Below are 20,076 nucleotides of genomic sequence, written 5' to 3' on the forward strand. Positions count from 1 at the left end.
TCAGCGGTGGGTGCGGGGCACAGCAGCAAGCCTGATACCCAATGGGCGCTTCTTCCAAGGCTGTGCATGGAAACCAGAATAATTTACATCTCATTGATTATTTATCACTAATATATATATATAAAATCGGATGTGTGTGTGTGTGTGTGTGTGTGTGTGTGTGTGTGTGTGTGTGTGTGTGTGTGTGTGTGTGTGTGTGTGTGTGTGTGTGTGTGTGTGTGCGTGTGTGTGTGTGTGTGTGTGTGCCTGGTGTGTGTGTGTGTGTGTGTGTGTGTGTGTGCCTGGTGTGTGTGTGTGTGTGTGTGTGTGTGTGTGTGTGTGTGTGTGTGTGTGTGTGTGTGTGTGTGTGTGTGTGTGTGTGTGTGTGTGTGTATGTATGTGCCGCGATCACGCGAAAACGGCTTGACCGATTTGAACGAAACTTGGTACACAGATTCCTTACTACCTGGGATTATATGTTCTGGGGGTCTCGCGGCCCCCCTGCACACCTGGGCGGAGCTACAAACAGCAAATCAGATTCCACCCATTCAAGTCAATGGAAAAAATGTAAAAGGCTGCCATTCTCACAGTAATCAAGCCAGTGTCCCCACACTTGGCACAGTTGGTCACTTGGGGACCGAGGTTACAAATCCAGGAAAAGTGGGCGGAGCATAAAACAGCCAATCAAATTTCAGCCGTTCATTTTCAATGGGAAAATGTAAACTGCAGCCATTCTTAGACTGTTAATCACAGAGTTCTCAAACTTGACACAGTTGGTCACTGGGTGAATGTGATTATAGAGACTCTGAAGCGAGAATAAATCTCACTTCAGAGCTCATAAATAGCAGGGGCACGTGTGCCCCTGCTAAAACGCCGCTATCCCGCGGCTAAACGGGGGTCCCTTCACCCCCAACCCACCCCCCGCAAAAGTGTGTCGTAAAAAGGTCGCAGAATTTCCCTTCCTGGAGGCAGGGCTAACGGCTGCAGCCCTGCCTCCAGTCGCGTCTGTCAGCGGCGCATCGCCGCCTCTCCCCCGCCCCTCTCAGTGAAGGAAGACTGAGAGGGGCGGGGGAGAGGCGGAGATACGCGCTGACAGACGCGCGTGGGGCAGGGTTGCGGCGGTTAGCCCTGCCCCAACCAGGAAGCGCTCCCCGGGTGTATCGAGGGGGATTTGGGGGTGAAGGGACCCCCGTTAAGCCGCGCTATAGCGGCGTTTTAGCAGGGGTACACGTGCCCCTGCTATCTATGAGGTCTGAAGCGAGATTTATTCTCGCTTCAGACTCTCTTTAAGATTCAAGAAAATGGGTGGAGCCTACAACAGCCAATCAAAATTCACCTGTTGATTTTCAAGGGGAATATTTAAACTGCTGCTATTCTTACACTTTTAATGGCAGAGGCTTCAAACTTGCTACAGTCGGTCATTGGGTGACTGGGGTCCAAATTCACTAAAGGGGCGGGGCCACATACAGCCAATCAGATTTCCTTGGTGGATAAACTGCTTCCATTCACACATTTTTGATGCCAGGAACCTGACAGCTCACAAACTTGGTCATTGAGTGACTGTGTGTCAAGGTTACAAAAAGTAGGCGGAGCCAAAACAACTTTTACTGGGAAAATATAAAGTGCAGCCATTCTTACATCGTTAATGGCAGGGTTCTCAAACTTTGCACAGTTGGTCATTGGGTGACAGATTAAGATTTTGGAAGGTGGGTGGAGCCTACAACAGCCAATAAAAATTCACCTTTTGATTTTCAAAGGGAATATTTCATCTGCTACCATTCTCTTATACTGTTAAAAGCAGATGCCTCAAACCTGGTACAGTTGGTCACTGGGTGACTAGGGTCCAAATTCAGGAAGGGGGCGGAGCCACAAACAGCCAGATTTGTTTATTTTTCAATGGGAATATACAAAGTATTGATACCAAGGACCCCAAAGCTGATAAACTTGATAATTGAGTGACTGTATGTCAAGGTTTGAAAAAGTGGGCGGGGCCAACAACTTCATTTTTTACATTGCAGGGTTCCCAAACTTTACACAATTGGCCACTGGGTGACTGGGATGAATATTCAGAAATGTGGGCGGAGCCTACAACAGCCAATCAAAATGTACCTATTGATTTTCAAGGGGAATATTCACATTGCTACCATTCTTACACTGTTAGTGGCAGAGGCCTCAAACTTGATACAGTCAGTCATTGGGTGACTGGGGTCCAAATTCACTAAAGGGGTGGAGCCACAAACAGCCAATCAGATTTGTTAGATTTATTTCAACCATTCTGTTATTGGCAGGGTTCTCAAACGTGACACAGTTGGCCTCTGGGTGACTGGGACTAATATTCAGTAATGTGGGTGGAGCCTACAGCAGCCAATCAAAATTCACATTTTGATTTTCAAGGGGAATATTTACATTGCTGCCATTCATGCACTCTTAATGGCAGAGGCCTAACATCTGCTACAGTCAGTCACTAGGAGACTGGGGTTTAAATTCTGAAGGGAGCGGGCCAAAAACAGACAATCAGATTTGTTTAATTTCAATGGTAAAATGCAACTTATTGATGCCAAAGACCCCAAAGCTCATAAACTTGGTCAGTAAGTAGTAAGTAGTCAAGATTAGAAATAGTGGGCGGAGCCAAAAACAACTAACTTTTTACATGGGGAAATGTAAACTGCAGCTTTTCTTACACTGTTAATGGCAGGGTTCTCAAACTTCACACAGTTGGTCACTGGGTGACTAGGATTAATATTCGGACAAGTAGGTGGCGCCTACAAGAGCCAATCAAAATTCACCTATTGATTTTGAAGGGGAATATTGAAATTGCAGCCATTCTCACACTGTTAATAGCAGAGGCCTCAAACCTGCTACAGTCGGTCGTTAAGTGTCTGGGGTTCAAATTCAGTAAAGGGGCAGAGCCAAAAACAGCCAGATTTCTTTGCTGGATAAACTGCTTCCATTAGCACAATTTTGATGCCAGGAACCCAAAAGCTCACAAACTTGGTCATTGAGTAGTGACTGTGTGTCAAGGTTACAAAAAGTGGGTGGAGTTAAAAACAGATTTTTCTGGGAAATTGTATACTGCAGCCCTTCTTCACTGTTAATGGCAGGGTTCTCAAACTTTGCACAATTGGTTACTGGGTGACTGGGATTAAGATTCAGAAAAGTGGGTGGAGCCTAAAAATGCCAATCGAAAATCACATGTCACTTTTCAAGGAGAATATTAAAATTGCTGCCATTCTTGAACTGTTAATGGCACAAGCCTCAAACCTGGTACAGTCGGTCATTGGGTCACTGAGGTTCAAATTAGAAAAGGGGACAGAGCCACAAACAGTGAATCAGATTTGTTTCATTTCATGGGAAAATACAAATTATTGATGCCAAGGACCCCAAAACTCACAAACATGGGCATTGATTAGTGACTTTGTGTTCAGGTTACAAAAAGTGGGCGGTGCCAAAAACAAATTTCACTGGGAAAGTGTAAACTGCAGCCCTTCTTACACTGTTTATTTCAATGTTCCCAATCTTTGCCCAGATGATCACTGAGTGACTGAGATTAATATTCAGGGGAAGTGGGTGGAGCCTATAATGGCCAATCAAAATTCACCTGTTGATTTTCAAGTGGATTATTTAAATTGCTGCCATTTTTACACTGTTAATAGCAGATGCCTCAAACCTGCTACAGTTGGTCATTGGGTGACTGGGGTTCAAATGCTGGAGAGGGGTGGAGCCACAAACAGCCTGATTTGTTTAATTTCTATGGGAATATACAAATTATTGATGCCAAGGATCCCAAAGCTCACAAACTTGGTCATTGAGTGTTTGTGTGTTAGGGTTAGAAAATGGGCAGAGCCAACACCAGTCAAATACATACCCGGGCAACACCAGGTCATCAGTGGGTGGAGACAATTACAACTTATACTGGGAAAATGTAAACTGCAGCCATTCTGTTAATGGCAGGGTTTTTAAACTTTGCACAGTGGGTCACTGGGTGACTGGGATTAATATTCAGAAAAGTGGGTGGAGCCTACAAAAGTGAATCAAACTTAACCTGTTGCTTTTCAAGGGGAATATTTAATTGCTACCATTCTTGAACTGTTAATGGCACAGGCCTCAAACCTGGTACAGTTGGTTATTGGGTGACTGGGGTTCAAATTCAGAAAAAGGGGTGGAGCCACACACAGCCAATCAGATTTGTTTCATTTCAATGCAGATTATTGATACCAAAGACCGCAAAGCTCACAAACTTGGTCAGTGAGTAATTGTGTGTTAGGGTTAGAAAAAGTAGGCGGAGCCAACACCAGCCAAATACATACACAGGCAACGCCGGGCAATCAGCTAGTAACTTATATAGTGTATGCAAACAGCACTGACTCACTGCCTGACCTAGCTGTGCTTTTCTGGACAGCTTAGAGGCAGACATAACCTTTTAGTGTCTTAAGGAAGTGTCAAATCTTGGTGAGCTCACTGTAATGATTCACAATACAATACAATAACATTTCTATTGCGCTTTTCTCCCATAGGACTCAAAGCGCTTACAATGATGCACATTTCAGTTTCTCTGTCTTTGTCTTGCAGATAAATCTATATTAGAAGAACAACAGCGCATCTTCACCTACGGTTAGTGGCAAGTAGTGTGGAATCTGCAGAGCATTACACTCATGGGGATTCTCATTTGGATTCCGCAGAACTAAAATTTCCATATTTCCGCATTACCACAAATTTTGGCCTTGATTTACTAAAATCCAATGCTAAAGCAGCGCATCTTAAAGAGACTATGAAGTCTCCTAAAAATGAGATTTTTACTGTAAAAACCTCTTTAACCTCCCTGCCGTTATAAAAAATTGCTGCGCACGGCAGGGAGGGTGTTTTTTGGCTTTTTTTTTTTTGTAGCATGTAGCTAGCCTAGCGCTAGCTACATGCTTCCCCCCTCCCTGCGGCGTCCCCCCGAATGCGCCGATCGCCGCCGGCGCATTTACCCATCCGGAAATCCCGTTCTGAACGGGATTTCCAGGAGGGCTTCCCCCGTCGCCATGGCGACGGGCGCGATGACGTCACCGACGTCATCGACGTCGTGACGTCAGAGGGAGTCCCGAACCACCCCTCGACGCTGCCTGGCACTGATTGGCCAGGCAGCGCACGGGTCTCGGGGGGGGGGGCACCCTCTGATGCGGCGGGTTGCGGCGAATTGGCGCAGAGCGGCGGCGTACGTAAGTTACACGCAGCTAGCAAAGTGCTAGCTGAGTGTAACAAAAAAAAAATTATGCAAATCGGCCCAGCAGGGCCTGAGGAATCCTCCGCGGCAGGTTACCCCGAGCTGAGCTCGGGATAACCGGCAGGGAGGTTAACATAATTGCCCCTCCTAAAACGCTGCATCCCCGCGGCTGAAAACTTCATAAATCACCCCTAACTCTTCCGGCAAAATCCACGACTTTCTTGGTCGTGGATTTTGCTGCCCAGGGAGGCGGAGCTTTGTGCAGTAGCTCCACCTCCATGTGCGCTAATCAGCGCTGTTTGCCGCCTCTCCCCACCCCTCTCAGTGAAGGAAGACAGAGGGGTGGGGAGAGGCGGGGAGAGGCGGTGATCGGCGCTGATGGACGCGTGTAGAGGCAGAGCTGAAGCCCAAATCTGTGCCTCTATACAGAAGGAGCCCCGCCATGTGCCCCAGGTAATTTGGGGTGATTTATGGAGTTTTCAGCCGTGGGGTGTTTTAGGAGGGGCAATTATGTTAAAGAGGTTTTTAAAGTAAAAACCTCATTTTTAGGAGACTTCGGAGTCTCTTTAAAGAGGAACTCCAGTAAAAATAATGTAATAAAAAAGTGCTTCATTTTTACAATAATTATGTATAAATGATGTAGTCAGTGTTTGCCCATTGTAAGATCTTTTCGCTCCCTGATTTACATTCTGAGATTTATCACATGCTGACATTTTTTTGCTGGCAGGTGATGTCACTGAAAGCCAGGGGCGTAGCAATAGGGGGTGCAGAGGTAGCGACCGCATCGGGGCCCTTGGGCCAGAGGGGCCCCGAAGGGCCCTCCCTCAACTACAGTATTAGCTCTCTATTGGTCCTGTGCTCATAATAATCACTTCTATAGATACTTTGAATAGTGGTAATCATTAACAAACTGTTTCCCATCCCTTCCTTGCACCTCTGACTCTGTAGTTGCCATTGGCAGGTTTTGGTGCACCGTATCAATTGCTATGTATAGAGTGCTTGGGGGGCCCCATTGTAAAACTTGCATCGGGGCCCACAGCTCCTTAGCTACGCCACTGCTGAAAGCAGATGCTGCATGCTTTTTTGGCAGTTGGAAACAGCTGTAAACAGCTGTTATTTCCCACAAGGCAACAAGGCTGCCACACTGTGATGTCAGAACCATGGTCTTGATATCACACTGTGGGAGGAGTTTCAACACCATATCAGCCATACAGAGCCCCCTGATGATCCGTTTGTGAAAAGGAAATAGATTTCTCATGGGAAAGGGGGTATCAGCTACTGATTGGGATGAAGTTCAATTCTTGGTTACGGTTTCTCTTTAAATTAAGCAGTATGAGCGAAAAAATTACACACTACATGCGGCAGTGCTGCTTAGCGCGCACTGCTAACTTACACACGCTCTTTTGAATGTATGGCCGCTACTTTAATCCCACCCTGAGCCCGTCGGGTCCATTGTCTTCATAGGACGTGATTGATTCCCACACTTTGTTCGGCCCAATACACTGCCTGCCAATTAGCGCTAAGCACCACAGGATTTTTAACTTGCGCTGCTCAATTTAAGTTGTGTTGCTTTGGAAGCGCAGCTCAGTGATTCAAGGCCTTTGAGCTTGGAAGCAATGGACCAATCACAGGCTGCAGAATGTTTCCATAGAAATCTGAATAACGTGGAGATTTTAAGCCAATCACTCGGTAAACCTCAGTAGTGTCCTGTGATTGCTCTTAAATATCTGTGGTATTCCGATTTCTGCTGTGAATTACTGCCTTCTGCCTAGTCCAATACTGCAGAGTATTTCTGAATTTCGGGTGTTGTGATTAGCCTAAAATTGGAAATACTCGGTAGTTTTGGACCAATCAGAGAAGGTGGAGGTTTACCTCGGAATACGGAAACATTCTGCAGCTTGTGATCAGTCCAATGCTTCCATCTTGGAAGCCAATCGGGGAATTTGGTAGTGTATCAAGACTGTCTGCAAAATAGCATAATTTTATTCGGATTTCAGTAGAAAGTCGGTAATCGGCATATGCCAAAATCTTAAACATCTGGCATGAGAGAGACGGGGACTTGCATTTCCAGTCTGTAGTGCAGGAGTCGGGAACCTTTTTCCCGGAGCGAACCATAAACGCCACATATTTCAAAATGTAATTCTGTGAGAGCCATACAATATGTTTCAAACTGGCACAGTGCGCATGCGCAGCAGAGGGCTCACGTCCCTGTTGCCATGGTGATGTGTATACAGTTGATCCTCTGGGCAGCGGATGCGTCAGACACACCTTCAGCTTCTCTTGGGTTTCAGCAACATCAGCAGTTTCCCTGAGAGCCAGAGAGGAGAAATACAGACTAACAGGTTGTACAATTAGCTAGCTGACTTGGGGGTTAATTCACTTTGTAGGACGAGATCCCCGCACTTTGGCCCAATAGCATGCCTGTCAAGTGACAGACAGCCTATTGGCCGAAACAAAGTGTGGGGATCTCGTCCTACAAAGTCATGGTCCAGAATGGGACAATTGGAGCAGCTGTTGTTCATTTTGAGGTAGTACCAGTAAGTTAGTAGTGCATTAGTACAGCAGTAGCATCCCTACTTTGAAAATTTAACTTGCGCTGTCACACTAAGCTGCGCTGCTTAAGAAGTGTAGCTTTAGTGAATCAACCCCTACTGATTTGTCTGTGAGCCAGATGTAGCCATCAAAACAGCCACATCTGGCTCCCGAGCCATAGGTTCCCTACCCCTGCTGTAGGGGTTTGTCTTTGCACTATTTCTTATGTAGTGAGTTGAGATAAGTTCACACTTTGGACCCTATCCTATTCTCCAAGGCTCGGCTCACATTGGCTCAAAAACGTCCAATTTAGTGGAAGGAAAGGAAATGCTCAGAATGGATGCAAAATGATCCATCCTATACAAAGCCACAGGATCCGTTCACATCAGTCCGTTCGGAACAGATACCTTTTTTTCCTTTCCAACGAAGTGATCATTAAACTGTTGTTTTTTCCTTGCATTACAGATTACCGTTCCCTGAGGCAGTGGGGCCTCATCTGTGCTCTGCTCCTGTGTATCATTGGCTTCTTGGTGCTGCTCTGTAAGTATGAGTACAATGTAAACCTTATCTACTTCTTATCTACCCTCCGACATGCCGAACTCTTTATAAACTCAGACGGGATACCCAGAAATGGAGGTTCATAGTTAATGAATGTTTGAGATTACAATGAGCTCAGTGGGCAGCTGTGAATCATTCTTGGTAATACATTCATACACTGTTTACGTTGCAGCATCAGATCAGATGTTTGCAGCTAAATACCCAGCATGCCTTGCGGTCGACCATATCATTATCAGCCACGCTTGCTTACCTGAGCAGATCATCACTGCACTTAAAGAGACCCAGAGACGAACTACCTACCAGTTTTATACATTCCTGGGGCTACCTCCAGCCCCATCAGCCTGGATCGCTCCCACGCCGCTGTCCTTCGCTGCCTTTGTCCGCCGGTACCGGGTCCCGTCTTTTCGGCCAGTCCACGCAAGCGCAGTGCGCTCCCTCCGTGCTGCACAGGCGCATGCATACAAAGCCGGAGGGAGCCCCTGTGCATGCGGAAGACTGGTCGCGTCCGGCAGAAGTGACGGGACCCGGTGCCAGCGATAGAGGCAGCGGAGGATGGCGGCGTGGGAGCGATCCAGGCTTATGGGGCTGGAGGAAGCCCCAGGTATGTATAACATCTTTTTTCATTTCTTAGAGATCGTTCATCTCTGGTTCCTTTTAATGTTAAGCTGAGATGAAAGGGAGACAAGGATTTTTATGTACCTGTGCCTCAGCTTCCTCCAGACCCCTGTAGTCCACAAGGCCAGATTGTGGGGCGTAACAATAGACCCTGCAAGGGATGCAGCTGCAGGGGGCCTCGTGGGGGGAGAAGTTTATTTTTTTCTTTCCTGAGAGATTGACAGCTAAGGGCATGGAGAGAAAAAACTTTCTGCTCTCTGCACAATTGTTGTAACGACTACATCTGCTCAGCCACAGATAAGGAATAATACAAAGTTTTGTAGACAAAGATTTGTAGACAGTCCCTATTCAGTGTTCAGCAGGGTCTTGTGTACGGCACTCTTTTACCCCCAGCCTTCCTACCCCTCCTCCAAGTGCTGTGTACTGTAGTGATGCTGGAGGAGTGTTTCTACCCCTCCCCAAGTGCTATGTATTGTACTTGGAACCATTTGCATCTGACTGGCCATTTATGTAAGGACCCTTCCACTTGTCATGTGACATCTCACCACAGATGCCATCTTATGTAACGTCATGGTGCAGCGTGGCAGGTCCTGTCCTGTTGTTATGACACAAGAGTGTGTGGTGTGCAGTTATCCCTGAAGTATGTAAAGTAGGCCTCATTGTATGGTTGCACAGCAGCGGCAACGTGCTGTATGACTTTTTGGTACTGTTGTAGTGTGAGAAGAGTCGTACCACAACTGACTGAAGTGTGAAAGGGGCCGAAAGGAGCACCTCAATGAAAATGATAGAGTTAAAGTGAGCCCGAGGTGGGCTAAAAAATTTTTTCTAAAAATTAGGCTACCTGATCCAGGGGGGCTGAGCCAATCAGGTAACCGCAAAAACCGCCACTCCCCGACACTCAGGTGGGCCACTCTCACTTTTGTGTCCTAAAGGACATGACGTTACTGAAAGACAGTGTGTCTCTCACAGCCCACAGGGAGGTGGGGGAGCGGCAGGGGGCGTGGCCAGGGAGAGAGAGCTGCCCAATGGCAGCTCTGGAACCTCTGCAGGAACGCCCCTGGTGGGTGTTTTGAACAAGGAATCCTTCTCCTTGTGTTTACCTCAGAGACAGCGACAAATATTGTCACTAATCTTGGTGGGCTATAGCGTGGCGGTGGGGTGGGGGGGCAGAGAGCGGTGGTGTGGGGGGACACAGAGAGGCATGTCATGAGGCAGAGAACATGCCTACGTGTCACATCTGCCCCCCATGGAACCGCCTCGGGTTCTCTTTAAGGTGCATACATACATCCAATTTTGATTGGCCAATGACTGACCAATTCTATCACCTCTACAAAGTATGAAGGCCACGCCACCACATATTGAATACTATGAGCAGATTGTGAAAGCAAGCTCTCATCCTACTAATATAATAAATGGGAAAGTTTGGATGTTTGGATGTTTGTTACTCGATCACGCAAAAATGGCTAAACAGATTTGAATGAAATTTGGCACACACATAGTACATTACCTGGAATAAAGTATAGGATACTTTTTATTCCCATAACCAAAAAGGGGGCGGAGACAAATACACATTTCACTGGAAAATGTAAACTGCAGCCATTCTTACACTGTTATTGGTAGGGTTCTCAAAGTTTGCACAGTTGGTCACTGGGTGACTGGGATTAATATTCAGAAAGGTGGGTGGAGTCTATAAAAGCCAATCAAAATTAACCTATTGATTTTCAAGGGAAATATTTACATTGCTGCCATTCTTGGACTGTTAATAGCACAAGCCTCAAACCTGGTACAGCTGATCATTGCGCGACTGGGGTTCAATTTCAGAAAGGGGGTGGAGCCACAAACAGCCAATTAGATTTGTTTCATTCCAATGCAAATTATTGTTGCCAAACACTGCAAAACTCACAAACTTGGTAATTAGGTAATTTATTAATTGGGTGTTTTAGGGTTAGAAAAGTGGGTACAGCCAACACCAGCCAAATACATAAGCGGGCAACGCGGGTTCATAAGTGGGCGGAGACAAATACAAAATTTTACTGAGAAAATGTAAACAGCAGTCATTCTTACACTGTTAATGGTAGGGTTCTCAAACTTTGCAGAGTTGGTCACTGGGTGACTGGGATTATTATTCAGAAAAGTGGGTGGAGCTTACAAAAGCCAATCAAAAATCACCTATTGATTTTTCAGGGGAATATTTTATTGCTGCTATTCTTGCACTGTTAATGGCACAAGTCTCAAACCTGGTACAGCTGATCATTGGGTGACTTGGGTTTACATTTATAAAAGGCGGTGGAGCCACAAACAGCCAATCTGATTTTTTTCATTTTAATGCAGGTTATTGATGCAAAAAAAGACCACAAAGCTCACAAACTTGGTCATTAAGCAATTGATGAATTGTGTGTTAGGGTTAGGAAAAGTGGACGCAGCCAACACCAGCCAAATACATAAGCGGGCAATGCCGGCTGGGTCATCAGTAGGCGGAGACAAATACAAATTTCACTGAGAAAATGTAAACTGCAGCAATTCTTACACTGTTAATGGTAGGATTCTCAAACTTTCCACAATTGGCCACTGGGTGACTGGGATTAATATTCAGAAAAGTGGGTGGAGCCTACAAAAGTCAATCAAAATTCACCTATTGATTTTCAAGGGGAATATGTAATTGCTATCATTCTTGCACTGTTAATGGCACAAGCCTTAAACCTGGTTCAGTTGATCATTGCCTTACTGGGGTTCAAATTCAGAAAAAGGGGGTGGAGCCACAAACAGCCAATCAGATTTGTTTAATCTCAATGCAAATTATTGATGCCAAAGACCGCAAAGCTCACAAATTTGGTCATCGAGTAATTGTGTGTTAGGGTTAGAAAAAGTAGGCGGAGCCAACACCAGCCAAATACATACCGGAACAATGTCAGGAAATCAGTGGGTAGAGAAAAGTACAAATTTTACTGAGACAATGTAAACAGCAGCCATTCTTACACTGTTAATGCCAGGGTTCTCAAACTTTGCACAGTTGGTCACTGGGTGACTGGGATTAATATTCAGAAAAGTGGGTGGAGCCTACAAAAGCCAATAAAAATCCACCTATTGATTTTTAAGGGGAATATTTAATTGCTGCCATTCTTGCACTGTTAATGGCACAAGCCTCTTGCACTGTTAATCACCTGTACCTGGTACAGTTGGCCATTGGGTGATTGGGGTTCAAATCTAGAAAAGGGATGGAGCCACATCCAATCAGATTTATTTTATTTCAATGCAAATCATTGATGTCAAAGACTGCAAAGCTCACAAACTTGGTCATTAAATAACTGAGTAATTGTGTGTTAGGGTAGGAAAAGTGGGCGGAGCCAACACCAGCCAAATACATACCCGGGCAACGCCGGGCATCCAGCTAGTAATATATAAGTGGTGAAAATGGCCAGTCAAAATTGAAGCTGTGCACCTGGCTTTATGCCTGGTACACACCTTCAATTTTGATTGGCTGATCACTGACCAATTTTACCATTCCCATGTAGTATGAGGGTTTACCTACACAATCTGCTCATAGTACTCAAAGGGTTTGATTCACAAAGTTGTGATAAGTCATCACGGTGGTGCCAGCGTTTTGTGCGCGTTACAACGTGCGTAACAAATTTTCACGCGAAAATGAGCGCATTTTCAAGTGAAAATTCACGGTAGAGCGCGAAAATGAGCAATTGTGCACAAAAACAATTACACGTGTTAAAGTGCGAGCAAAACACTAGTGTGACCGTGAAAAAAGTTATCACAACTTTGTGAATCAAGCCCATTGCCCCGTTGACCCTCATATTACATGGAGGTGGTAAAAATGGCCAGTGATTGGGCAATCCAGGGATGAGCAGAAAGTACGCCAGTGCGAATTTACGCATCGTACTTCGCATCTACGCATCGTAGTTTGTAGGTGAAGTTTCAAATCTACGCTTACGAATTTACGCATAGCGAAGTACTGTTACGCGTAGCTTATGCCCACTATGCGTAGTTAACATGTGTATTGCGTAGTGAACTACAAATGCTTTACTTGCGTCTAATTTTCCGCGTGCGATTGTATGCTTACAAATTTACGCATTGGGAAGGGGAATGTATGCATAGAAGAGTTAAAATACGTATAATTTTCTGCATACGGGCATTAGCATCCGCATACACTACGCTTCCCACTACGCGTAATTGCGTATTTTAACGTGTAGTCTACAAAATGCATACGAAGTGAATATTTGATTTCGAAGCCGTAGTTTGGCGAAGCGTAATTGCGTAAAACTACGCGTAGTTCCAGCATAGCGAAGTTGGCTGACTACGACCATCCCTGGGGCAATCATAATAGAAAGTGTGTACCAGCCTTAATAGTTGTTTAGTTCCAGCCTTCAGTCAGTAAATACTCCCCTCTCTCTCTCTCCGCAGGTGGAAGATTTCGGGGATTCTCCTGCAGGAGACGGCAGAAACGGTAAGAAATGATTAAATGTGCATCAAATGTTTCAGCTGGACTTCTTCATCAGATTGAGCAGGTTTGGCATCACCAAGCAGTAATATAGCTTCCCAGGCTCAGATGAGCTGAAGGAACATGCCAGTGGTGTAACTATAGGGGGTGCAGAGGTTACGACCCCACCAGGACCCCTGGACCTAAGGGGCCCACAATGGGCCCTCTTCCAGTCTCTGCATTAGCTCCTTTACCTCTGCCTATAACCCCTCTCTCACATATTAGTGCTCGGCATTATGTAGATGTTATCATACATACAGTGTATAAAAGGGGGGGGGAGGCCCAGTGAAAAATTTGCACTGGGGCCCATGGTCAACCCCCCGCCTCGTAACAAGAGAGGGCACCATAACACCCACCAAGATCAAGTACGGCCTCCATTAGATCCTTTCTCCCTCCTGGCAAAATAGTGTAGTAGAAAAGGAGTCAGTAGATTCCTGCCTCCAGCATTGACTTCAGTCCATCCTCCTCTTCGGGGCAGTCATTCTTACGGTTACTGATCTCTGTGATAATTCCAAGCCTTCTGAGATTCCATGCAGTGCGGCATACAAGAAGACTTGTGGCAGCACAGAGCAGGGCAATTTCTAGGATAAATTGTTCAATGGGTGAGGGTGGAAAAACTGCCCCCTCCCTATAGGTTTTGGAACTCCTACTACCAGTACGGGTAACCAGATTTCCCATAAGTCCCTTCACTAGGATTGAAGGCAAGCTGTGCCCCCAGTATAGGTAGCGAGATATAGGTGCCCCCAGTATAGGTAGCGAGGTATAGGTGCCCCTAGTATAGGTAGCCAGGTACAGATAGGTAGCCAGGTATACGTGCCCCAATATAGGTAGCCAAGTATAGGTTTCCCCAGTTACACTATTTTACAGCATGGGTCCGCAAAAGAAATGAAAGTCTATGTAAACTTTCACACTTATTGCAGTCCATTGCATTGCGTTGAAAGTATCCAAACCGACGCAAGGTCAACAACGCGTTACCGCAAGCACTGTGCTTAACCTATGGTGTTTGAGGTAATGTAAGGCTATGGGTGACGTAGTATGTGTGAAAGGCGGAGCGTGGAGTGTCAGGTCAGGCATACGTAGACTTACAGGAATCCCAGTGATGTACTTCCTGCCCAGCACTGAGTGGGAGGCGGTACTCTGCCTATGACCCTGTCGGCGTTCATGTTTGTCATTTTTTTGCATTGCGGTGGGATGTGGCAGGTGCATCAAATCCCCACCACAACGCAAAAAAATAATTGTAAAACTGGCCTATAACTGACACTAACTCAATTTTCAAGACAACGTCTTCAATGGGTTCTATGTCCCCATGCTGATGATTAGTGTCCATCATGCCAGATATTTGCCTTGTCCGTCCATTAAATACCTTCCCTCTTCTTTTCCCAGGAATATTTTATATTTGATGCAAATTAACATAGGCGCCAAAAGAATAAAACAATGGTATAACAATTTTAAAACATGAGGCGCTCTGAGGCGCTTAATGCAGACCTGGACCTATACTGCTATATACTCCTATCTGAATTGCCTGAGGAAGTGGGGCCACGCCCACGAAACGCGTTGTGAAAACGTGGAGTGTATAAATACATTTTGTTTGTGTTATATTTGTGTTATAATACACACCTGTTTTCTAGAGTGTCCTTTGGAGCGGCCAGATATCCACCTTGGCCACGTGCATGTTTTAAAATTTTTATACCATTGATTTAATCTTTTGGCGCCTCTGTTCATTTGCATCGATTATCTATCCACCCTGGTGGAAGGGCGGAGAACGTTTTACGTTCCTTTCCTATCTACAGAGAGCGACTTTTTATTCCTGAGTAGGGACAGGCTCATTCTCCCTACATGCTGTTACAGTGGTTGCCTAAGAGGTAACCCCAATTTGTGAGTATTCTATACTTACCTTCATTGCTCCTCCCTTGTGTCCATACATACTACACTTTATTGGGCTCTCAGTGTCCCTGTGTTCTTTAATATTTCATATGTGTTCAGTAAATCCATTTGGAGAAAGTAATGCACATTAGTCTCACACAATGAACTTCTTATTTTCCAGGAGGTATAACATATCAGGACTATAGAGCACTACAGCCCTGCAACCATCCAAGCAGGAAACAGAAATGACGTCACACTTCCTGTGCAAGCAAATAAAGTTGCCTTTATTCCATAACATTATTAAAAACTGTGTTAATAAACTATTTAAAACGAAAACACAGGCTATGTTCTTTGTTTCCCTCTAGTGGTGAATTTGCAAAATGCAGCCATAACTTGCATTATCATGGGATGTTGATTTTTCAGCATAAACATCTCTTTTTGGGTTCTACAGGAAACACAATTAGTGAGAAATGAACCAAAACATTCCATGGGGATCAGATTGGGGAACTGCTGATTTGAGAACAAACATCCCAAGCTAATTGTGTAGAAGCTAATTGCCTATTCTTGAACTTGATCAGCCCTGTACAAAGTTCTGGTTCACTTTTGACTAATTCTAGGACAAAAAAAAAAAAAAAGACTACTGATAAAGTACATCTGAAGTGAAATTAAAAACAAAAAACAGATACCTACCTAAGTGGAGGGAAGGCTCTGGGTCCTGTGGTAGAGCCTTCCTGCTCTCCACACAGTCCCCTAGTTCCCCTGCAGGCTTCTCCATTTGAATCTCCCACTGCAGAGTATTTCGGAAGTCTTCGGGAGCCCAAGTCCTCCCAATGATGGGCGGCTCTGTACTGCACATGTGTGAGCAGAGCTGGGCCGTGGCAAAAGTGAGAGAGGCTCCAGCCTCAGAGCGCAGTGTAGAAGGGGGTGCCCAACTCACTCAGCTATCATTCCCCTATTGTGTTTGAAGAAAAGAGAATTAAGAAAAGGGGATACATGGCAGTGTCTGCAAGCAGAAGGTGTTGGGGGGGGTGGGGGGGTGCTGGGTGCCCTGGGTGCCTCTTAGGCTAATAGCAATCAGTGTGTGATGGCTGGGGAGGGATGGGGGGGGGGGGGGGGCGCAGTTTGGTGTCTCAGCCTTGGGTGGTGGAGGACCTTGTCCCGGCTCTGCACGCGAGTGTGAGAGAGAGGACAGACGCGCGTGCGCAGTATGGAGCGGACAGTCTTTGGGAGTGCTTCGGTAGACTGCTAAATCACACCCCAATCGGAAGAGAGCAGTCTCCAACCAATCGGTCAGAGACTGCTAACAGGGGAGCCAGCGGGGGAACGCGGGGACCGTGAGGAGAAAGGGACAGCTTTAGAGCCCAGAGCCTTTCCTCTTCTTAGGTGAGTATCTGTTTTTTTGTGTTTTATTTTGTTTCAGATTCCCTTTAGAATGGAAACTTGGACTGCTTGGTAAATGCACATTCTTTGAGCTTGTTTGCATTGTGCATTCACGGTTTTTGCCTCTCTTTAGGACAGCATTTTGCTTTTTCCTGTACAATGCACATATTCTTATTTGTGCTCATCTCTAATTTTAACCGTAAATGTGTGGGTTTTTTTTTTTGTGTTTGTTTTTGTTTTTTGTTTTTTCCACACAAGACAGTACATAGAAAATAAAAGCTTTATTAAAAAGAAGAAAAAAGATTCCCATATCTGTACAATAATTAATCTCTCGAAACGGTAGATGGAAGAAGATAAAAATATATGAAACAGACAAATTTCATGTACATCTGTGTAGATACAAACACTGCACCACAATCAATAAGACCCATCTGGGCTGGAGGTCATTGGATCTTCTCTGTTTGGTAGTAATTCTTCCCTGGGTCGTATTGGATTATACTGTGTGCTGAAAGGTTAGGAATGTAGATGTCCATGCAGCATCTGTACTGATAACTTTCTATAAGTCCAGGTTCTCCTAGTTTTTTCTTTTCTACCTTGAAGGGACCTGAAAAAAAGACTTAGAACTTCACCTATGGCCTGTCATTTTGCCCTGCAAAGCCCATAGACAAGATTGCACTCTGTGGTGATATGGAACAATTCTTCAGGAAGCTACGTCTCAAGGAACACTACTATGACAAGGAATCTTGCAACACTACTGATAATGAGCCAACACACACCAGATCCACAAAAAAACGCGGATGGACCCCTGCAGCTGGAAAAAATCCTACCCTGGACAAATACATCAACAAATTTAGACGCCAAATCTCTGACAGGGTTCTGAATAAAAGAAAAACACTGGCTCATAACATAACATTGCAAGAGCAACAAGCTATCACATCCCTTAAGGAGAATAAGGACATTATTATTAAGCCAGCGGATAAAGGGGGTGCCATAGTCATCATGAACACCGATGACTATATCCAGGAGGCACAAAGACAGTTGTCTAACACCATGCACTATGCCAAATTAGAGGAGGACCCAACAAAAAGGTACAGGATGGCACTCAATAGGATGGTAAAGAAATTGCCCGTAAACACCAGGCTTCATGTACAGACTCTTATCCCGGAAAAGCCAAGAACCGCCTGCTTTTACATGCTTCCCAAAGTCCACAAAGAGGGGAACCCAGGCAGGCCCATAATCTCAGGGAATGGAACTCTCACAGAGAATATCTCAGGGTGGTTGGAAAACATTTTGAAGCCTCTAGTCTGTAAAAGACCCAGCTACATACAGGATACTACACACCTCCTGAACCAACTGGCAGCCATTGGCCCAGTGCCTGAAGGCACCATTCTTGCCACTATGGATGTAGAGTCTCTGTACACCAACATTCCCCACAATGATGGAATTGCGGCCTGTCGCAAATATCTTCAAGGTTTGGGCACACCTATAAACTCAATTGCTGGACTAATGAGATTCGTTCTCACACACAATTATTTCACTTTTGGGGAGGACCTCTATTTGCAGCAAATGGGAGTGGCAATGGGCTCACGGTTTGCACCGCAGTACGCAAATCTCTTCATGGCAAAGATTGAAGAAAAATACCTGAATACTTGTCATATAAAACTCATGGCCTACTTCCGTTTTATCGACGACATCTTGATCATCTGGTCTGCAAGTGAGGAGGATCTTGTCCAATTTCACAGGAACTTCAATGCTTTCCATCCCACAATCAAACTGAAATTGAGCTACTCTCACAAGGAGATTAACTTTCTTGACACCACCATATACATCAGAGAGAACAGCTTACAAACGTCCATGTACCGCAAACCGACGGATCGTCCCACATACCTCAGGTATGACAGTTTCCACCCCAAACATATAAAGAATTCCATAATTTACAGCCAGGCAATAAGATGCAATCGGATCTGTTCTGACAAGGATGACAAAGACAAACACCTGGGTTACCTGAAGAAGAATTTCATAAAACAGGGATACAATCCTCTAATGGCTGAGACCCAAATCAGGAAAGCTAACAACATCCCTAGGACTCAGCTCCTGGAGTACAAGCAGAGCCAGGAAGAGAGCCGTGTCCCACTGGTAGTAACCTACAACCCACGCTTGGAAATCTTAAGAAAGATTGCAAAAGAACTTCATCCTGTTCTACACAAGGATCAGAGACTGAAAAAGATATTCCCTGAACCTCCCCTCCTTGCGTTCCGACAGCCACCCAATCTTAAGCAGATGATAGTGAGGAGTGCCTTAAAGGGAACCAGAGAGGAAGCACCCTTGTGTATTTTACCATGTATATCAGTAAGAACATTAGAGAAAACACTTACCATGCTCTCTGTTTCCTCCTCACTGCTAAAAGTGTCTGTTAACAGCAGTCACAAGAATCCCAGACTGAGCAATTAAATCTGGCTTTGCTGGGAATAATTACAGCTGAGTCATTATAGGATAGCCACAAGGGGGCAGGCTTGGGCTTGAAATAACACCACAGAAGACAGACTTAGCTATAATCTTTCTGTAGCAAAGCTAGACGGAGCAGCCTGACTTCTCAGTCGGGGATTCTTATCAGACGTGATAACAGTCAGATTACACAGAGAACAATGAAACAAAGGGCAGATTAGGTGTTTACTGTCATGTTCCCACTGATTTATAAGGTAAAATACAAGAGGGTGCTTCATCTCTGGTTCTCTTTAAATAGGCAAGAACAGAATGGAACATTCCCCTGCCGAGGGAAAACATGTGGGACCTGTGAATACATCCATTCCACTGACAGGATACTAATACCGGGTACACAACAGGAATACAAAGTACATGGCACCTTTTCCTGCGACTCATCTAATGTGGTATACCTGATCATGTGTGCAAAATGCCCCAAAGGAATTTATGTGGGAGAAACAAGTCAACCACTGCGGGATCGCATGACACACCACAGATCCACTATTAACAGCAGGAAAAAGGATATTACAAATTATACTGATCTCCCAATACCAACACACTTTTGTTTACCTAGACACAGTTTAAGCGATTTTCGCGTCACTGTATTAATGGGTGGCTTCAAATCGGGAAACATGAGACTAACACAAGAAACTAAGTTTATACATTGGTTCAAAACTGTACAAGATGGTTTAAACAAGGACTCCAACTTCTTGTGCTGGTACGATGGGTTTTAAATGCCACAGTTCTTTTAATTTTAATTTTTCTATCGTTTTATTCATTTTTGTGCCATATGCTGTGTAAGATGGAATTCACTGTCACTATTCATTTTATTTGCTTTCAGGTGCTGGCTTTAAATGACACAATTCTCTTAAGCTTAGAATTAATGGTGCATGTAACCAGGCCAGTCAGGGGCGTCTCACCCACCAGGCAAGTATAGGCGGTTGCCTGGGGCGCCATGAGGTGGTGAGGCGCCATG

The 20,076-nt window shown here is 45.1% G+C and overlaps 1 protein-coding gene across 2 annotated transcripts in view; it reads left to right on the forward strand.

The window, feature by feature from the left end:
- LOC137523038 (FXYD domain-containing ion transport regulator 5-like) overlaps positions 1-15,575 on the forward strand; it is a 77,260-nt gene extending 61,685 nt beyond the window's left edge. For both annotated transcript variants that reach the window (XM_068243227.1, XM_068243226.1), the window contains 4 exons: positions 4,549-4,590; positions 8,183-8,257; positions 13,301-13,343; positions 15,421-15,575. In XM_068243227.1, coding sequence (XP_068099328.1) covers positions 4,549-4,590; positions 8,183-8,257; positions 13,301-13,343; positions 15,421-15,445 — 185 coding nt within the window. In that variant the 3' untranslated portion in view covers positions 15,446-15,575. The remainder of the gene's footprint in view (positions 1-4,548; positions 4,591-8,182; positions 8,258-13,300; positions 13,344-15,420) is intronic.
- Positions 15,576-20,076: the final 4,501 nt, after the last annotated feature.

The sequence above is a fragment of the Hyperolius riggenbachi genome, chromosome 6 (assembly GCF_040937935.1).
Source record: "Hyperolius riggenbachi isolate aHypRig1 chromosome 6, aHypRig1.pri, whole genome shotgun sequence".
NCBI lineage: Eukaryota > Metazoa > Chordata > Amphibia > Anura > Hyperoliidae > Hyperolius > Hyperolius riggenbachi.